The following is a 17963-nucleotide window of genomic DNA, read 5'->3' on the forward strand; positions in this document are numbered from 1 at the left end:
GATATTTAAATATTGCCAACAATCGACTTTCGAGAGACACCGCGTGGCTCGACCGATCCGCCAAGTTTTCCGCGTACGCCCTTGTAATTAAAAGGTCCTGTTAGTGTTCCGGACATGGTAGAAACACCGCCTGGTGGAATTATTAAACAATTATCAATTTTTATCAATAAAAGATAAACGAGCGCGTGAGAATGCACAAATGTAAAGAGATACGAAATTATAAGAAGGTGGTAAATATCGGCATCGAATTACATACTGCGTCCGATCCGGTAAGTTGGATTATTTTTCCATTCGTTTATTTTAAATGCCAAGAATCGTCGCGCTTGGTCTAAAATTCAAATTTGCTTCCGTTTACTTAGCAAATTTTATTACAAATTGCTACAAAAATAAGTTTATACGTACAATGTCCGTCTATAAGCCACTTCTTATATCGTTTTTAATATATCTTAGGTCTAGCGTAAAAAATGAAGTCCGTAACTGTTCTCGGCGTAAGTATTTTTTACAGCATTTTTACCGCGGTCCATTCGAATTTTACAGCTATTTAATTTCTTTTTCAGATGATCGTCTTTATTATTTACGTAAGAGGTAATTTTATTATTATTTACCACTCGACATCCGTTAATAATTAAACGATACGCGGCATCGTTACCGGCTATAACGCGACTAATTAATTATTAAATCATTTAGAGTCTAAATCATTTAATATCGTTCAGATCGGGGCTGCGGAGAGGCGTAAAAATCTACCGACGTGTTACCGAAAGAGACCCGGAAATTCTGGTGTCATCGGGTGACCTGGGAATAAAAGATTCGATAAACAGAGTTCTAACAAAGATAGAACGTGGAAACTTTTTATTCCAAAGCTATAAGACTTATCTGAGTAATATATAAATATGTATTCGATAAGTTTTATGATTATGATTTTAAGATATGTATTCGATTTTACTTTTCCGGCTCTTATACAGGGTGGGCCGACGAAAACGAAACGGTAGAGTTATCGCGTTGGTCCAAGCAAATCGCTCGGACAGATCGATTTTATTCTTCAACAATAAAGTTTTTGCCATTCTGAATACAACAGGCAACAAAAATTTTAAAAACTCGTTCATTTTTTATTAACTAAACAAACATTTATTTCGGAAAAAAGTAACGCAAACTACAGTATTAACAAAGGTAAAAAAACCTTTTAAGCTGGACCGCATATGCGAGAAAAAATAGATGATAAAATGAAGGCTGATAGTGTGTTATCTGTTTCCAGATGTTCTTTTTTGTAGGGTTGGCATTAAGCTCGACCACTTAAGGATTCAATCAGAATTTAAGGTTATTATTTGTTTATTATGAATTTTGTACAACGTAATCGTTACGGTTTACACAATTGTTGAAAGCGTAGAAATAGTAACTCTTCATTTCAGAAATGGCGACAATGCTTATCTTACTGCAAATTTATTTCATCCACGCTATCCAAATATTGTAATGCAAAATACGTTCTGCGGTTGGTTCAAAAGTTTCAGTTAACGGGTTCTGTGGCTAACAAAAGACGCCAACGTCCGCTAAGAAATGAATCTACGGAGATGTGGTGCTCGATTCGAACATGTATTGAATGCTCGATAACTTTTTCTTATTTTTGTTGCTTTATTTGAAATAAATGTTTGTTTAGTTAATAAAAAATGAATGAGTTTTTAAAATTTTTGTTGCCTGTTGTATTCAGAATGGCAAAAACTTTATTGTTGAAAAATAAAATCGATCTGTCCGAGCGATTTGCTTGGACCAACGCGATAACTCTGCCGTTTCGTTTTCGTCGGCCCACCCTGTATATAACAAAGGGAAAGTATAGCGCTGGGTCGAAAATTTTTACAATTTTGGACTCGGAACACGTCGAAATTTCGAAATACGCAAAAGATTGGAGGTTTTTTTCTATACGTGTGGATGTTAGACCGCGTGTGGGGGGCACGATTTCGTTTACCCCGTTCGAAGCCTAATAATTTCTGCGGTTTTTAAATCCGAGTCGGATGGTTAACGCGGGAGTTAGTTTTTGACTGTCAAACGCAAGATTGTGTTATTAATTAAACGCTTGGCTTTTTTCCATCTTTATTCGGTTTGTACGGGTACTTAGCCCCTCGTCAGTACTCGTATCCTCGCGATGTATGTAGTATCGATTTGTTAAACCGTATACGTTATTTTTCTTTTCTCGATGGAACTCGCCGTTTCTATAACCAATAACTCTTAATCGATTTGCTTTCTGAAACCGTGTTTTAGTATTCAGAAATACTAAAACACGGTTTCGGAAAACAAAACGGGAGTTAGTTATTAAGCGTCAAAGTGGTCGAACTAGATCGTGTCCCCATATACAGTCTAACATCTTAGGCGAGAACGTCTTAACGGGTTTTACTGTACTATTATAAAATGACAAAAAAAGCTTACTTTGAGGGTAGAGACGAATTTTATTTATTTTTTAATAGCATTAATGCCCCTTTATACGCCAGCTACAGTGCCACATTTCGTTTCTTAAACTTTACCCGTTCTGAGATATTGTTTAATGTCTCGGAACAGAAAATAAAGAAATTAAACAAATTAGACGCCGACACACGCACTCGCGCCAATTTTTCAAACTTTTATTGACTTTTTTGAGGAGTAGATCTGCAAAAAAAACTTGGAGGATCAAATTTGACACGATTCCAATACTTTTCCGTTGTATATACATTACAAGTTGGAAAGTAAAAGGAGTCGGAGTCGGCGGATTTTTTGACTACTCCACAGCCCCGGTTTACATTCTAAATTGTTAGTCTAAATTTTAGACTAACGATTGGCCGTAAAGCCGTCCTCTCGCGTTAAAAATTTAATTGTCAGACGGCGGCTTAATCGCCGGTCTGTATTCCAAATGACTTTGTATCCTAATTAATTGGCAGTATTATATCCCGTTAAGGTTCCGGCCGTATGGTCCGAATTTTAAATTTATACTGTCTACACTAAGTTGTTAGCGACGTAAACGACGCGATAGGTGGACTACCGAAGAACGCCGATACGTCATACTCGCGCATAATATACAGTAGACCCCTATAACGCGGGTTCCTATAACATGGCGAAAAAATTGCGACAGTATTGGTATAAAGACGCTAAAAGGGAGGAGTAAAACGTGGTAAAACGTCATCGCCGATTCGTGTCGCTGCAGGATTGGTCGAATCTGGACCAATAGTAGACGAGCAGCCGAACTACTTACACGCTACAGAGAGTTTAGACGGGTAAGTTGAGTTTACTATCGTCTGTACAGTATATAAATTAGGTACCGTAAGTCTAATACAGTACTGTAATTTTATACATTTCTTATTCAACGGCCATAAAAATTATGTCTATTAATGATGTCTCCAAAGTTTAACGAATTTTTCGCAGAAAAATAACTTATCAGAAATCGCGGCCGCCGTTTGGTGCGCCGCTCCGCGACGAAAACGAGCTTAAGCAATGGCGACGTCGAATAGTGCACACTCGTAACGTAATCCTACAATTTTTTGTTTATAGCATAGTTTATACGGATTACTTCCAAAAAAAATATACGTGTTTTGGAAATGTTGAGTGGAATTAGTCAAGAATCGATCAATTTTATGGAAGAAAACCTTTCAAACAGCCGTAGTCCGTAAACTGCACACGTGTCGGGCTGCGATTGGCTCACGTATACCCCTTAACTCCCACCTATCATTAATTATGATGTAATTAAGCATAAAAAATACATAAAAAATACTTTAAACTGAAAAAACGAAAGAAATGCGTTTATTTTGAAGAAAAAGCTTCGAAGTTTAAGTTCCTTTGTCTCGCCTTTCTGCGAAATTTAACACCGACGAGTCATTGTTTACACAGCTGGATGACCTGGAGAACAGCTGGAGTCGGATTTCCCGGGGCATTTTCATAGACGTCTCGGAAGGATAAGGGTTTAAAGTACAAGGTCTATACAAGAAGGTCAGGACACGCGTGACCTACTTGTCGAGCCGCCATTTTGGGGTTTTTTGAGTGGCAAACTTGTACGAGCATTCAGTTTTATACGACATTAATTAAACTAAAATTGCATAAATCCAGTGATTTCCAGTCAAAAATATAATAATAATTTCGGACGATTACGCGACCCCAATTTTATGTAACGTTTTTATCAAATAGTTTAAAAGAAACAATCATCCATGGCATTTGATGTTACGATTTAAACTAATTAAGTAGGTGCTAAAACTGATGCAATTACGTATATATGCACTTGGTAAAGTGATGCAATAACATGAAAGAAAATTTAAAGTATAATAAAGAATATAATAATATAACAAATTTATAATTATTTTTTTAAAGCACGATTGGTTATAAAATTAAGCCAAAGTTCAATAGTACTATTAATAAATGTCAATGTAATGCTTATTTTATAATAAGTAATAGATACGTAGATATATTTTTAATTTATAAATAACTTTCAAAAAATTCCAAAAATAAAATTTTAAATTAAATTATTTGACAATAAACTGACAAATAATACTCGAACAGAATATAATGTATTCAAACAAAATATGAATATTTGTTGCCATAGCAAAATAATGCTAAAATTTTCTTTTTTACAATTAAATAGTCAATTTTACTTTCATTAAATAAAACAAAAAAATATCAATTTAATGTTGTTTGCGCATAATTTTTTTTGTTTACACGTTCCGCATTAATATTAAAATTTAAAGTTTACTACTAAAAACTACAGTAAAAATATTAAGTCTTGAATTATATTTGATATATTTAAGTGTGAGAAAAATATTAAATCATTACACTTTAAATCCATACCAGAAAAATGTATCAAATGCACAATTGGGCTAAATTATTTTTACTAGAATTTTGAAAATGGGTGTAGGAACACACAAACATTTTAAACGCATCCGATCCTTACATTTTTCTTTCCAGAAAAAACAATTTATGTTACTCAATTAAAATCTGTTCTTAAATGTTCGGGATAAAAGATAATTATTGCTATGCCAATGAAAAATTAAATATAAATAAAATCAATTAAATATTATAGAATCTCTAGATTATAAGAATTAGATACAGCCTATTTAGATTTCCATCACTACTTTTAAAATAAAAATTCTAACAATAAAATTAATGTAAATTTTATTTAAATCGAACTAAATTTTTTGCAATGTTTTATTAATAAATATTGTGAGCATAAGTCAATACCGTCGTTATAATTTTATTTTTAAATACAATATGGTCGTATTAAAACAGTTATTTGTTTAATTATTTTATCATCGGATAGAAAAATGAAAAAATTAATTTGTTTTATATCTGGATCGCCGATATCATTTAAAAATTTCCACGTATAGTTCGTTGGTGGAGGCGAAGAGTATCCACTCGTTTAAACCACTTATTACAAACTTTACGCATATAAACTCTTTGAACTGCATCGTCAACCATCCCTTGATGTCTACGCTACGTTTTGCTTTCCTCCGCTTATTTGCGGGAAATCTAAACCATCGAACGTCTGTAAATTCATTTTTACAATTTGGTTCCACCCAATAACCCATTGTTTAAAGGTTTGAATACTTATATACGTGATAATAATCGACTCACGCGGGATACCTATGGAGTGTAGTCTATCGATAAGTCCCAAAATGGCCGCTGCCGCATAGATTCACGGGAGCGTGTTCTGACCTTCTTATATAGACCTTTTTAAAGTAGGGTGAATATGAGCCAGCCTATATTTTTAAATATTTTTAAAAAATTAAGATTTTAATTGCGATTTCCGACCCCCCCCAATTAATTAAATTTATATAAAATAAAATATATTAATTTAAAAAATTTAAAAACTTGGAGGTAGTTTTTGACATCAGAAAGCAACTTTAAATAACTTTACCGAAGGAAAATCCGTGCGCTACAACTTAGAAACCATGAAATAAATTTGATAAAAAACTCCCATTAAAAACAATTAAGCCTTAATCGAGCCTTATCGAAGGCTCATTAAAATCGCCATAAAATTTTTTTCGCGCGGATAAAAATTTTTGCAAAAATTTGTGGACCTAAAAAACATTCCAAAAATTGAAAAGAAAAATTTGTCAAAAACTAACCTTGACTACCGAATTTTTCGTAACGCTATGTAAACCTGACGAGTTTTCTCGTCAACGGGCGTTAAGTTAAGGATTCCTACAACGCGAAATTCGTATAACGTAAAACGTATCTACCGCATTATAGGGGGTGAAAAAATTCACTGGCGCTATATCTTTACCGTACGTAATTATTTACGCGATAATGCTTCGTTTATTTTAAAATTATTAACCTACGAAAGCGAGTACACAATAATAGAAATTCAAAAGATAAGGAAGCGGAAATTCGGTACTGCGGAGTGCCAAGTATCGTTTACCGAACACGAGAAAGGGGAGAGACCGATCGTTTCGAAAATTTATAACAATTTTCGATTTCCGCGCGGCTTATTACGAAATTATTGGCAATTGTTTGCAGAATAATTTCGTAACGTAACTATATTCGGCGCGAGTATATCGGCGTTCTTCGGTGATTTTTGTGACGTCACTAGCGAACTTAGTCGAAACGCTACAGTAAGATTTTAAACGAATTTTCTATTTGTAAATACGAATATTTTGTAAAGGCGAGACCGAATGCGAAAAACATCGAAAGAGAGAACAGAGCCACGAGGCTATAGGCTGGGTGATCCCGGAATGCGACGAAAACGGCGATTACGAAGGACTTCAGTGTCATAAAGATGGCTCTTTTTGTCAATGTTGGAACAAAAAAGGCATTCCGCTGACCGCGCCCTCCAAAAAAATCAAAGCTTGCGAATGTCCCAGAGACAAAGCTTCAGCCGAAAAAGACGGTAAGAATCCGGCGCGCTTTTATACTTACGCCCGGTTTCCAGCGTTTGCGATTTACTACGTTTTCTTAATAGTTCTATTAGGCTCTTACGTCCCTCAGTGTAAAGAAGACGGCACGTACGAACGAAGGCAATGTTGGGCCAGCGCGGCAACTTGTTGGTGCGTGGATAAACGCGGCAACGAAGTTTCGGAGCCCAGCACCGACGAAATCGAATGCGACGAAGAGTGGCTTTAATAAAGAATTTTAAAAAGACGTTTATCTAAATCACACAAAATAAGTCGAGCTACGCTAATTAATTATACAGATATTACGTCGTTTCCATCGCTCTTACGGTACTTTTACCGTTATTTCGCGCGCCCTACCACATACTATAATTTCGGAAAGCGTCATACCCCGAAATAATCGTTAATTATCGAAAAGGTCCAATTAGCCACCGTATCGCCTTCTGGTCGATATTTCGCCTCTTAAATTTTTCCAAGGTTTTATTTACATTGGCGATTAGAAGGCGCGTCGCTTTTTATACTTTTAGACGGATCGATACTCGTCAAATAAACGTTCGGTCGAAATTCCATCGCGCTTCTACTTATACAAAATACAGGTAGACTATAGTAATACACTCGATTACCGAGTAGTTTCCGGAATAAAATTTTAAACGGTAGCGAAAGTTTACAAAAACTAAGGTACGCCAAATAAATAAGATATATAAAGAAACGAATGTGTCCCCTAATACTTTTGTTAATCTATATATTAGTGTTGTAACGAATAGTATATTCGGCCAGGAGCGTGGCCGAATAGCCGAATATTCGGCTCGATTAACGCACGTACGAAAATTGGCGCGCAAACCGCATTATGGCAAGGCCCGCTGTCACTACGTTTCGCCAATCGCGTTAATTCTTGGTAGTTGCAGCCGACAGACAAGAGTGTCATGGAAGTATGTGATAAATGATGATATCAAATGTGGATAACAACGAAATGACCTACACGTGTAAATAACGGAAAAAGAACAGAGAAGGACCGCCAAGTAAAAATGTGAAAATAAATACGAAATTGAGTCGATGACATAATCGAACGAGTGGAGGCAGCTTATTGGCACGAAATTCGCGGCCGTCAATGCCAAACAATAGTTGTCATAGACTTCCGAAAGATAAATGCTCGTAATGTAAGTCACTTAGCGTGCACGGGCGAAAGCCCGGGACCGTTCGGGCTATCGAGCTGTCTCGAATCTGCGAAATCGTAACTGCGACTTATATCGACGTCCCATCTGTCTCTTTTCTCCGTTATCACCAGGCTGAGTCACGTAATTGTAAAATGGGAACTCTACGACGGAAAAGTGACGAATCGAAAGTATCGTGAGCGCGTATTGCGTTGTATGCACAGGCATGCGTGGACTAGAGCGATAGAGGAAAGAGAAAGGGTAGAGCGAAGACGAGCGCTTAAAAAGAAGGATAGGCAGGGTCGGACCCTCAGAAGTGCGACGATTCTCGAACGAATAGGTGTGTAGTGTGCCGATCTTTGTAATTATAAATTGCGAATACGTGTGACTAATATTATTTTCTTTTTTATTTTGCGCGTGTTACAAGTTATAAATAAATATAAACAAGCAACGCTAACTCGACAACATTAAATCTAAATACCAAAATGATTAATTTACTGCGTTTTTGTTATTTATTACTCCTGTTTTAGGTATTCGGTATTCGGCCGAATAGTGAAAAATAGGCCGAATAGGCCCGATACCGAATAGTAACCGAATATTCGTTACATCACTACTATGTATATATATATATATATATAAATGAGGATGTTTGTTTGTTTGTTCGCCATCCACGCTTACGCCGTTCGACTAATTGCTGCCTTACTTTTAAACATCCGGCGCGTATCGATGAATTTCTGTCGACATTCGATTTTTGGCTTTACGCGTAGCCTCGTCTATTGGCAAAAAATTTAAGAAAATAATAAACTAAATATAATTCTTACAAAAAGGAATATAATTTTAAATACAAATACGTATTATATTGGCTTAATTACCGCGACGAAGATAAAGTATAGCGCGAATAGACGCGCCATTACGCCTTTACTGCCGCGGGTTGCGCCTAGCGCTGGCCCGCGTAGAGTGTTACGTGGCACTTTTCCGCTTTTCCCATTAGCGATAGAGTCGCGCGGTTACGTATCTAACTCCGTTCGGGGCAAAATCTTCCCATCGAAATAACGCGACTTTCGGTTAAGCCCGGCTTCTTTCTCTCGCCGTTTCTACACCCGGGGTCGTATTCCGGTCATCCTCTCTGGTCTCTCGTCTCTCGCAAGCCGATCGCTGATTGGCTAATCGTTTGGATTAGCCAATGAGAGACCGTCTTGCGAAAGACGATAGACCAGAGACGGTGACCAGAATATGGCCCCCGGTCTCGAGTTTTATCTAGCTAATTCCCTTCTCCGGATTAGGGAAGGACGGACGGGTGACGACGTCCGGAATCTATAAGTCGACGGTTTTTTCGAATTACGGTCCGATCAGTACCCTCCGGTAACCGATGGACTAAAATCACCGGACACCGCAGTCTTCCGGGTTTTCTTGGCGTTAATAACAATTAAATCGAGGTCGGCTTTACGTAAGTCTTACGGAGACGCATCCTCCCCGGCCAATAAACCGAACCGATTCTAATAATTTTTCTATAAACGCGGACGTACTTAACTGTCGTAAAACTGGACGCCCCGATTTCGTCCGCCCTTATTAACTCGTAAATCCGTTGCCCCGAACTTCCTTCGCCGGTATCGCTTAAAGACGTTCTAACGTTCGGCCGAATCGATATACGGTACGTACAACCATTTTAAGGCGCGAAGCTCCGAGTCCGTGTTCATTTTTCCTATTTGTTACGGCGGCGACGTCGCTTCCTTCGAAATTTCCTGTGTGGCGTGTCGAATCCGCTTCCGGTACGCTTTCAAAAGTTTCCTTTACTTCGACGTTTTTGCCGAGCTTTACTTTTTCCACCCGGATTCGTTAGTTACGGTATTTTACGGGATGACGTAAAAGCGATTACTCTCGCATTTTTACCAGAAATTTTTCTATTTAAACGAGACGTACCAAGTCTTTTAAGTCTTTAAGGTTGGCAACGTCGCCACCTATCCAACGCCGATGGCTTTTCAAATATATTAAAATAACAGTAGACCGATATTAACAAGTAGTCGTCGAGCGCACTCTCTCCCGGAAGGAGGACGACTACGACTTTTCCACCGCCCCTTCTTCCTATCGTACTCGGCGGTGTGCGGCATTGGAATAGAAAAATGGCGTAATACGAGATTACCGGGCGGCGCGAAATATGTTTTAAGTGCCGAGTTTAAATATTTGCTGTATTTTTGACGAAATTTGATTCGTCGTTTGATATTCGGCCGTGAACGAAACGCTAATATTAGAAAAAAATACGATATCTTAAAAATTGAATACGGTAATACCCCGAATACCCAACGATAACCGCGTAAGTCGGGGTGTAATTTCGCGTATAAATACGTACAAATAATTTTTAATCGGGGCCGGAGACTAAAAAAAGTGTCAACCGCGGGGGAGGTCAAAGATCTCCCGGTTTGCGTCACTAGTCGGGACGATACGTCGGGCGAGTGAAGGGAGATAATTTTAGGGTCGACGATAAGGCGAATGACGTGATCGAGTAAAGGAGTCTGCCATATTTAAACAATATAACAACTATTTATTAAAAGAAGCAAAATGGACAAAAAAGACTACGCAAATAGCGTTTCTAACCGCTTATTTTCTCGACAGAGAGTTTTCCCGCTTTCATACCTCTTGGAATGTCCCTTTTCCCCGTCTAATCCGTCAAGGCACTTAAATGTTCGACTAAAGTTGTCTTATATCCACGGGAGCACAATTATAAAAAGTTGGCGACTTTGGCGGTAAGCTGTTCTCGTCGATCGTAGATGGGAATTCGGCGGGTTCGGAGAATCGGCGCCGTGTCGTCGGCCCGGCGCTGAATAACAGACTCCCCCGAGAGGGGGTAAAAACTGTCTTTTATAGCTTTTTGCGGAAAATTTCCACCACGTGATCGGACGTTGACGAGTTAAAGGTTATAGGTGTTCCAGGGACTTAATGACGAAAGTTGGATGTTAACTGTAAACTTTTCTGCAAGATGAGCCGCAAGTTCCGCACAGAACAATGGATGTTGATAGTTATGACAGGAGGGTTTAGACAGTCCCGGCTAAGATAGTTTTTTTTCGAATTCGTTACACAAACGAAAGCGAAGTAATTAACTTTGTTGTTAATAAAGAGCCAGATTTACGTTACTAAAATTCCGGATCTCGCAAAAGCAATAATTTAGAAAAAAATGTCTAATAAAATCTTAGATAATACATATGTATAACAAATTAGGCCTATATTATTTTACAATTTTTCACATTTACTCGATTATCACCCATAATTTTAACATGGTTTCCATCTCGGCGATAATACCGCAAAGTTTACGAACGATGCTCGAATTTAAAGATCGAGCATTTTTCGCAGCTTGGAGAATTTTTTCTTTGCCTTTTATAATTGTTCCGACCGTCGATTTCAGTAGATCAAACTTCTTGGCCAATTGACAAATTTTCATTTTTGTACCCAAGTCTTTAATAACGTTAACTTTACTTTCCAAAGATAAAGTTTTTCTTTTCTCGTTTGATGCGGAAGAATGGTTTGGATGACGTAATAGAGTCTCTCGAGTCTCCGTAGATAAAACAAACACAGAAATAAATAACACAAAATAAATTGACACGTCCGAACGCCTAAGCCGAACAATAGTGCGGGGGGAGTGAGTAATCGAGAGTCGAGTGGCGCTGGAATCGGCGAGATTTGAATATCGCGTAAGTCGAGGTATTACTGTACATCTTATTTACGATTGCCGTTTATTCGAACGAGGAAATTGTGCCATTTTGTGCCACCCGAGTATGGCGATAAACGCGATAACCAATTTCTTTGTATTGTTTTCGTTTTAGGGTTTGCTACATATGTTATTTTAAGTCAGGGTTTATCGCGCCGAGTGGCCGTTACGTTAAAAATTCTTTATTCCTCCGCCGTAAAAAATGTAAAGAAATTTTAAATTGTGTTAGACTGTACTCTGGCTGCGAGAAACCCTTACGTAAGATAACTTTTGTAGTTATATAAATCAAATACTATAATATAATCGCGAGATTAGCGGTGGGTCGAGGTTAATCCGGTACCGACCGCTTACTCCGCTACGGGTTGGTAAAACCCATCTCGGAGTCGTTGGGATGGCCGGGAGTGCGTCGGTAAGTCGGCGGGTGTACGCTTATGGCGATTATACAGTTTATCCTTCCTCTAAAGGTTAAACTAAGAATACGCTTAGGGAGAGAGAGTTGGCGGGTTCAAATAATTACCTCAAAGCGATACGTGTGGCCATTAAGTACCACGCGCAAGTTGCAAAGTCGGTGGAGACAAATATGACGCGGCTATAACTTCTCATCTCATCTCAGCCACGATAGTGGAGTGTTATTGCTCTTCGCTTATCACTCCGGAAGGAACGGGGTGGTTGGTCTTATCGAAGACGACCAATCCGAGGAAGATAGGAGAGAGGTGGCAAAGCAACCAAATCTGGCCTTATAGGAGCAGCTATAAGTCGTCGACAGCTAAATTGTCGACGCGCCGCTAGCCCAAGAAGGTCGGGCGCCACCGCGCTAAGGATTATAAGCCAAGTTTACGGCCGACGTATAAAACGTCAGGCGTTATCCGTTTTTCCACGGGGTGTTTACGCGCCGATTAAAAATGTACCAACCTGGCATTATCGCTCGGATTATATTTACAGAATAGCGTTATTGGTGGCAATTGGGTATTGTGGAATTATTCGGGAATGATCTTCTAGAGTTGGCCACCCGCCGATCGATAAACGTCTTGGCGCGTTAATTACGTTTACAAGCTTACTTTAATAACGCTAGGTCGATGGAATTTAAAAGGCAGACGGTGTATTTCGCCATATAAAAATATAGGGGAAACTAAATCGTCTTCAAACTTCCATTACGTCAAACCACCCGGAAGAAAACAGCCTTGGCTGGACAGAGACCACCTTTTATTACAGGTTAGGTTTCCGTAAAGTTCACCCGTAATAAGCCGAAAACCTTCGAGTATAGCCTATATACATAATTCGAATTCAACTGTTTTACGTAATTTTTTAGTTTAACGGACCGTTTTCGGGCGGGTGATGGGAAACGAAGGAAGTTCGAAGACCATTTACGTAGTTTCTTCTATATGTATTTTTATATTAGGTCGATCGATCGATTTGGCGTTAACGCCGAGCATCGGGCCGCCGCTTCACGCTAAGGGCAATATATCGACTATGTACGACGGCGTTGGTCGATCCACCCGCCATAAGATCAATGGGCGCGATACGGAGGAAAAACTTTGTTAGCGGCGTTAATTTCGGGCCCGCGTAACGCGTCGTCGTTACGCCACGACGTTTAAACTACGCCGCGTCGTCGGCTCCCCCGGCGCCACCCCGGAAGGATTTAGACGGGGACGACGGAATTTGTTCCCAAGGACGGAACAACGCTTCTACGGTCGAGCTCGGTACGTTACCCGTACGAATACGACGATGGATAAATATTAGGCGGGCGATATACTAACGAAATTGGGAAAAAAATGCCAACGAGATGCTGGCGAATATTTGTATTTCGTAGTTTATTCGAAACGTTGGTTGGCTGGACGGATGTTTAAGGCGCTATATTTCGTAAGGTCTGTTCGGAAACGCTTATCGGTCGGTCGGTCGGTGACGTCAGTCAGTCTCTAACAGCGTAACAGTCTAATAGTAATGGGTTAATGGCCAGAAACTTTATAGGCGACTTTTCCAACCACGCCCGGTCCGACCGGTGAGCGTTTGCACGCGCGCCTGTCCGCCAACGGACAAAAGACCAACCCCTACCACCGCCGACTTATCTGGGAAGGGCAAAGTAGCCTGACCGTCTGGTGGCATTTGCCAATTAAGCAGATTTTAATTTATCTAAACAGGCGAAAAATAACAAATATGGCCAGTTTTATAATTACAAAGCTCTTATCAAAAAAGAGGAATAGAAAAAATCGCTTTAAGAGAAAAATTTGTGCCCGACGCGGCATAAATTTTCCATAAATCGGCAATTTTTTCTTTAATAAACTATAAATTGAGAAAATTGCCTTTGACGGCGGAGAAAGGCCATTGGGAAAGGATGAACTTTAAATTAGTGGTGGCCATTTGCTGTTTTTCGCTGGCCCGAGCCAGGTACGTCTTTGGTCGGTCGGATCTTAATCGATTACTGTATTTAAAAATCGAATTAATTCTATGGTTTTTCAAGAAAAATCGACGCGTGGCCGGAGGGAGAATACGTGGACGACGACGTAGACGCCGTGGTAGAGGACGACCGCGACAAATTCCAAATCACAGATAAGGACGGAGGACCTTTAGACAAAATAAGAGCCACCGGCTTTTTGCTGAACGAAATGAAATTTAATAATATGAAAGTTAGTAGTTAATTATAATATTTTAAAGCGTTTTATACCGTCTGTAGCCCAAGAACGAAACGTAAAATTTTCTCCGTCTTCTACTTTCAGATATTCGTTATCGCCGTTCGTTCTCCGCCCAAAGGTAATTCATTTTTAACTGGCGTTACGCCTAGTGTCGGCCGACCATCCGCTAATAATGCCGTAATTTACCAATCTTTATTTTCTACGCGTAAGGTCCGTTTAATCCAAAAAGCCGGTTGGGTAGACGCATTTCGTAAATGGGACTACGACTCGAAATGAAAATGTAGTCCAATTTACAAAATGCGTCTACCCAACTGGCTTTTTGGATTAAACGGACCTTACGTATAGAAATGGAATAAACCACCAGCGCATTACGGCCAGCGTAAAACCTTAATCGGAGGATGAAAATTTCCTAAACGATGTTACGGTTTGGCAAAATACGATTTAAATACGGTATACGACGCCGGTACAGCTAATATTAAATCGCCTTTTTTTGCGCTTTTCGCTCTACCAACACCCAGAGGGACTTTCTACTGGTTAAACTACGCCTCCGGAACGGGGATGGAAAGGGATGCGGCCTAGGCCCTCCGCCCACGGGGGCGTTCCCCTCTTTCGGAAAACCCACGCTTATTTAGGCGCTAGAGGCGCCAATAAAACTCGGAAAACTGCGCGTGGCCGGCTGGTCGGTGGGGTGCCAACCCGTTACCCACTACGGGCGTTTTATCTACGCCACCGTCGGTGGGCGGATACTCTTCCGGATTCCATCCCGGTTTTCCGGAGCCGTAGGCCGACTCCCCGGCCGTTTCGGCCGCGGTTACATTTAAACCTCGTCTAGTTGTAAACTACGGCCCTGTTCCTTGGTTAAATAATAATGAATCGAAAGGCCCGAAACTGTATTTTGTTTAGAGTAGGTGGAAATCCGACCTCGGTCGTCGACAATATTTAAGTGGCCGTGGCTTTACGGTACGTCGCGTCGTTTAGAAATTGCCAAACACTTATTAATGTAAATTTCGATTAATTTAGGAAACGTTATTTTTTCTGTAGGTTTAGTTCGGACCGAAACGAATGCTGTAACCGATTGTTTGAGGCGGAGAGAAGAAGCTCTGAAAAACCCTTTTCCGCGACTAATTCCGGAATGCGACGCCGACGGAAATTACAACCAACGCCAATGTCTGTACGGCGATAAGGAACGGTGTCAATGTTGGAGCCGGGACGGAAGACCTCTGTCCCATTCCTTCGCTAACGTAGTGGATTGCAAATGCCACACAGAGAGAGATAAGGCCAGGCAAAAAGGACGTAAGTACTATTATAATACGAAAGATTGCGTCGTTACCACGCGTTCTAACGTCAACGCGTACAATTTTTCAGTAATAGGGACCTTCGCGCCGCAGTGTAACGAAGACGGAACGTACAAACCCAAACAATGTTGGGCCAGCCCCGGTCTATGTTGGTGCGTAGCTGCCGACGGACGTCAAATTTCTCCACCTACTAGAGAAGATGTTCGTTGCTCTTATTTGTAGCGCCTAATACGCAATAAAGCCAAAGCGTTTTTCAAATATTACGTTGACCGAATCTTTGTGGCTGTTGAAAGTTACTGTCTACCTCCAAAAACTGCCGTTAAGCGCGCGTATATCCATTGTTTTCAAACTATTACCGTTTTATCTCGGATGTACACGAAATACGGTAAAATACGAAACCTTATTTCCATGACTACGTTTTACATTCGTCATTATTTGGCTGTGGAAAGTGCTGATATGGGGGACGTCGAAAGCCGTAATGGTGACGTCAAGAATTTTCGTTATATAGCGGGCTTGCGGAGTGGGGTAAAAATCTACCCACTCCGACTCCCACCGGGGACGGACTCGTTACCGAAATAGGCCCGGCAATTCCGACGTCGTGGCGCCACCACGAATAAAAGATTCGACAAATAGTTCTGATAAAGATAGAACTTAGAAACTTTTTTATTCCGAAGATAAAAGACTCCTCTAAGTAATGACGTAGTCAATATATAAATATGTACTGTATTCGATCATTTTTACTTTCCCGGCTGTTATATTTAACACAGAGAAAGTGTAGCCATCGGTCGAAAAGTGACCCCTTTCAATTTTTTGCATTTTTGGATCCCGAACACCTCGAAACGTCGAGATAGGCGAAAGGATTCGTTTTTTTCCTGTATGTATGGATGTTAGATCGCGTGTGGGGGGCACGGCTCCGCTCACCCCGTTTCAAGCTTAATAACTTCCGTGATTTTTAAATCGGAGTCGGATAGTTTAACGCAGAAGTTATTAAACGTAAAAGCGGTGGAGCTAAATCGTGTTCTCCTTTACATTCTAACATCTCCGGCGAGAACATCTTAACGGGTTTTACTGTACTATTATAAAATGACAAAATGCTTAATTCTGAAAGTAGAGACGAGTTTTATAAAAAAAAAAAAATTGTGAACGAGTAAAATAGTTAAGTCCGACCACACTGGAGATATGAAACACGACTCCTTCTTCGTCTCCATCCCGTTTACCTTTAATTAAGAACCAAAATTAAATAGCATTTATGCCCCTTTATACGCCAGCTGCTGTGCCAAATTTCGTTTCTTAAAGTCTACCCATTCTAAGATATTGTTTAAGTTAATATCTGGGAACAGAGAATAAAGAAATTAAACGAATTAGACGCCGACACACACACGTACAAATTTCCCCCTATATTTGAAATTTTTTGGGTTTAAGAGGTCTTCAAACCTGTAGATTTGCAAAAGACTCGGACGATTCCAATACTTTTCCGTTTTACATACGTCGGGAAGTAAAAAGACTCCGACGAAAACACCAAAACGACTCCGATTCCGACTTCGCGGCGCTGTTATATAGTTTCGGTATCGGTGCCAATGTCATTTTAAATAAAAACAATATTTGGGTTTGCAAACGCACGGTTGCTGGCGCGATTTTTACAAATCACCGTTCCTTTCACCGTTGCTTTAAAGTGTATAATAATTCTTTCAAACTGTTTATATCGAAATAAACTTCGATATAATTAGTAATGAAATATATTTGTAGTGCACCGACAATTCTAGTATAGTAATATTGGGACTCGGGGGTAAAATATGGACACCCGTGAAATCCGAACGCCCCCCTCTCCTTCCCCATTCGAACTCCTCGACACTTCGGGTTTTTCGTTTAGTTAAGTTACGGCAAGGCCACACTCGGGCCATCTGCCTAGAAAGCGTGTCTTCCGGGAGGTCTTTTTAAGGGCGTTACAGACGTGGAGAAAACCCAGAAAACTGCGCGTGGCCAGATTGCCTGGACGGGACGGTCCGGCCACGTGGAGTTTTTCGGTTTTTCTCGAACCCGCCACCGAACTCCCAGCGTTCGGGGAAGGGAACTGCTCGGCCACCGGTAAGCCCCTGGACGCTTCGTGATAATCGTAACAACGGTAGGTTAAAAGTCGTGGAACATTGTCAATTAGTTTCATGTTCGAGTCACCATAAAAAGTTAACTATTCCGTTAAAAACTGTATTCATAAAAGTCCAAAACGAAGAATTTGTTGGTACAGTAGCGCCTCGATTATTCGATCCCCGATTAACCGACACCTCGGTTAACCGACCGTCCTAGTCGGCAAATTTCAAATGTCCGCTATTGATGTGGCGCTACAATATTTGGCTATGTCT

General features: G+C 40.1%; 2 protein-coding genes across 2 annotated transcripts; both read left to right on the top strand.

Moving 5' to 3' along the window:
• Window positions 1-184: 184 nt before the first annotated feature.
• Window positions 185-7602, top strand: LOC111614578 (U24-ctenitoxin-Pn1a-like). The gene is made up of 5 exons (XM_023355950.1): window positions 185-269; window positions 451-488; window positions 558-585; window positions 6605-6829; window positions 6902-7602. The coding sequence occupies exons 2-5, from the start codon at window positions 465-467 to the stop codon at window positions 7060-7062; spliced, it is 438 nt and encodes a 145-aa protein (XP_023211718.1). The 5' UTR covers window positions 185-269; window positions 451-464; the 3' UTR covers window positions 7063-7602.
• Window positions 7603-13877: 6275 nt separating this feature from the next.
• LOC111614577 (U24-ctenitoxin-Pn1a-like) lies at window positions 13878-15844 on the top strand. The gene is made up of 5 exons (XM_023355949.1): window positions 13878-14066; window positions 14140-14305; window positions 14396-14429; window positions 15353-15604; window positions 15677-15844. Exons 1-5 carry the CDS (start codon window positions 14014-14016, stop codon window positions 15826-15828), a joined length of 657 nt encoding a protein of 218 aa, XP_023211717.1. The 5' UTR covers window positions 13878-14013; the 3' UTR covers window positions 15829-15844.
• Window positions 15845-17963: the final 2119 nt, after the last annotated feature.

This window comes from Centruroides sculpturatus, unplaced genomic scaffold (assembly GCF_000671375.1).
Source record: "Centruroides sculpturatus isolate CEXI.00-Female unplaced genomic scaffold, Cexi_2.0 scaffold2243, whole genome shotgun sequence".
Lineage (NCBI taxonomy): Eukaryota > Metazoa > Arthropoda > Arachnida > Scorpiones > Buthidae > Centruroides > Centruroides sculpturatus.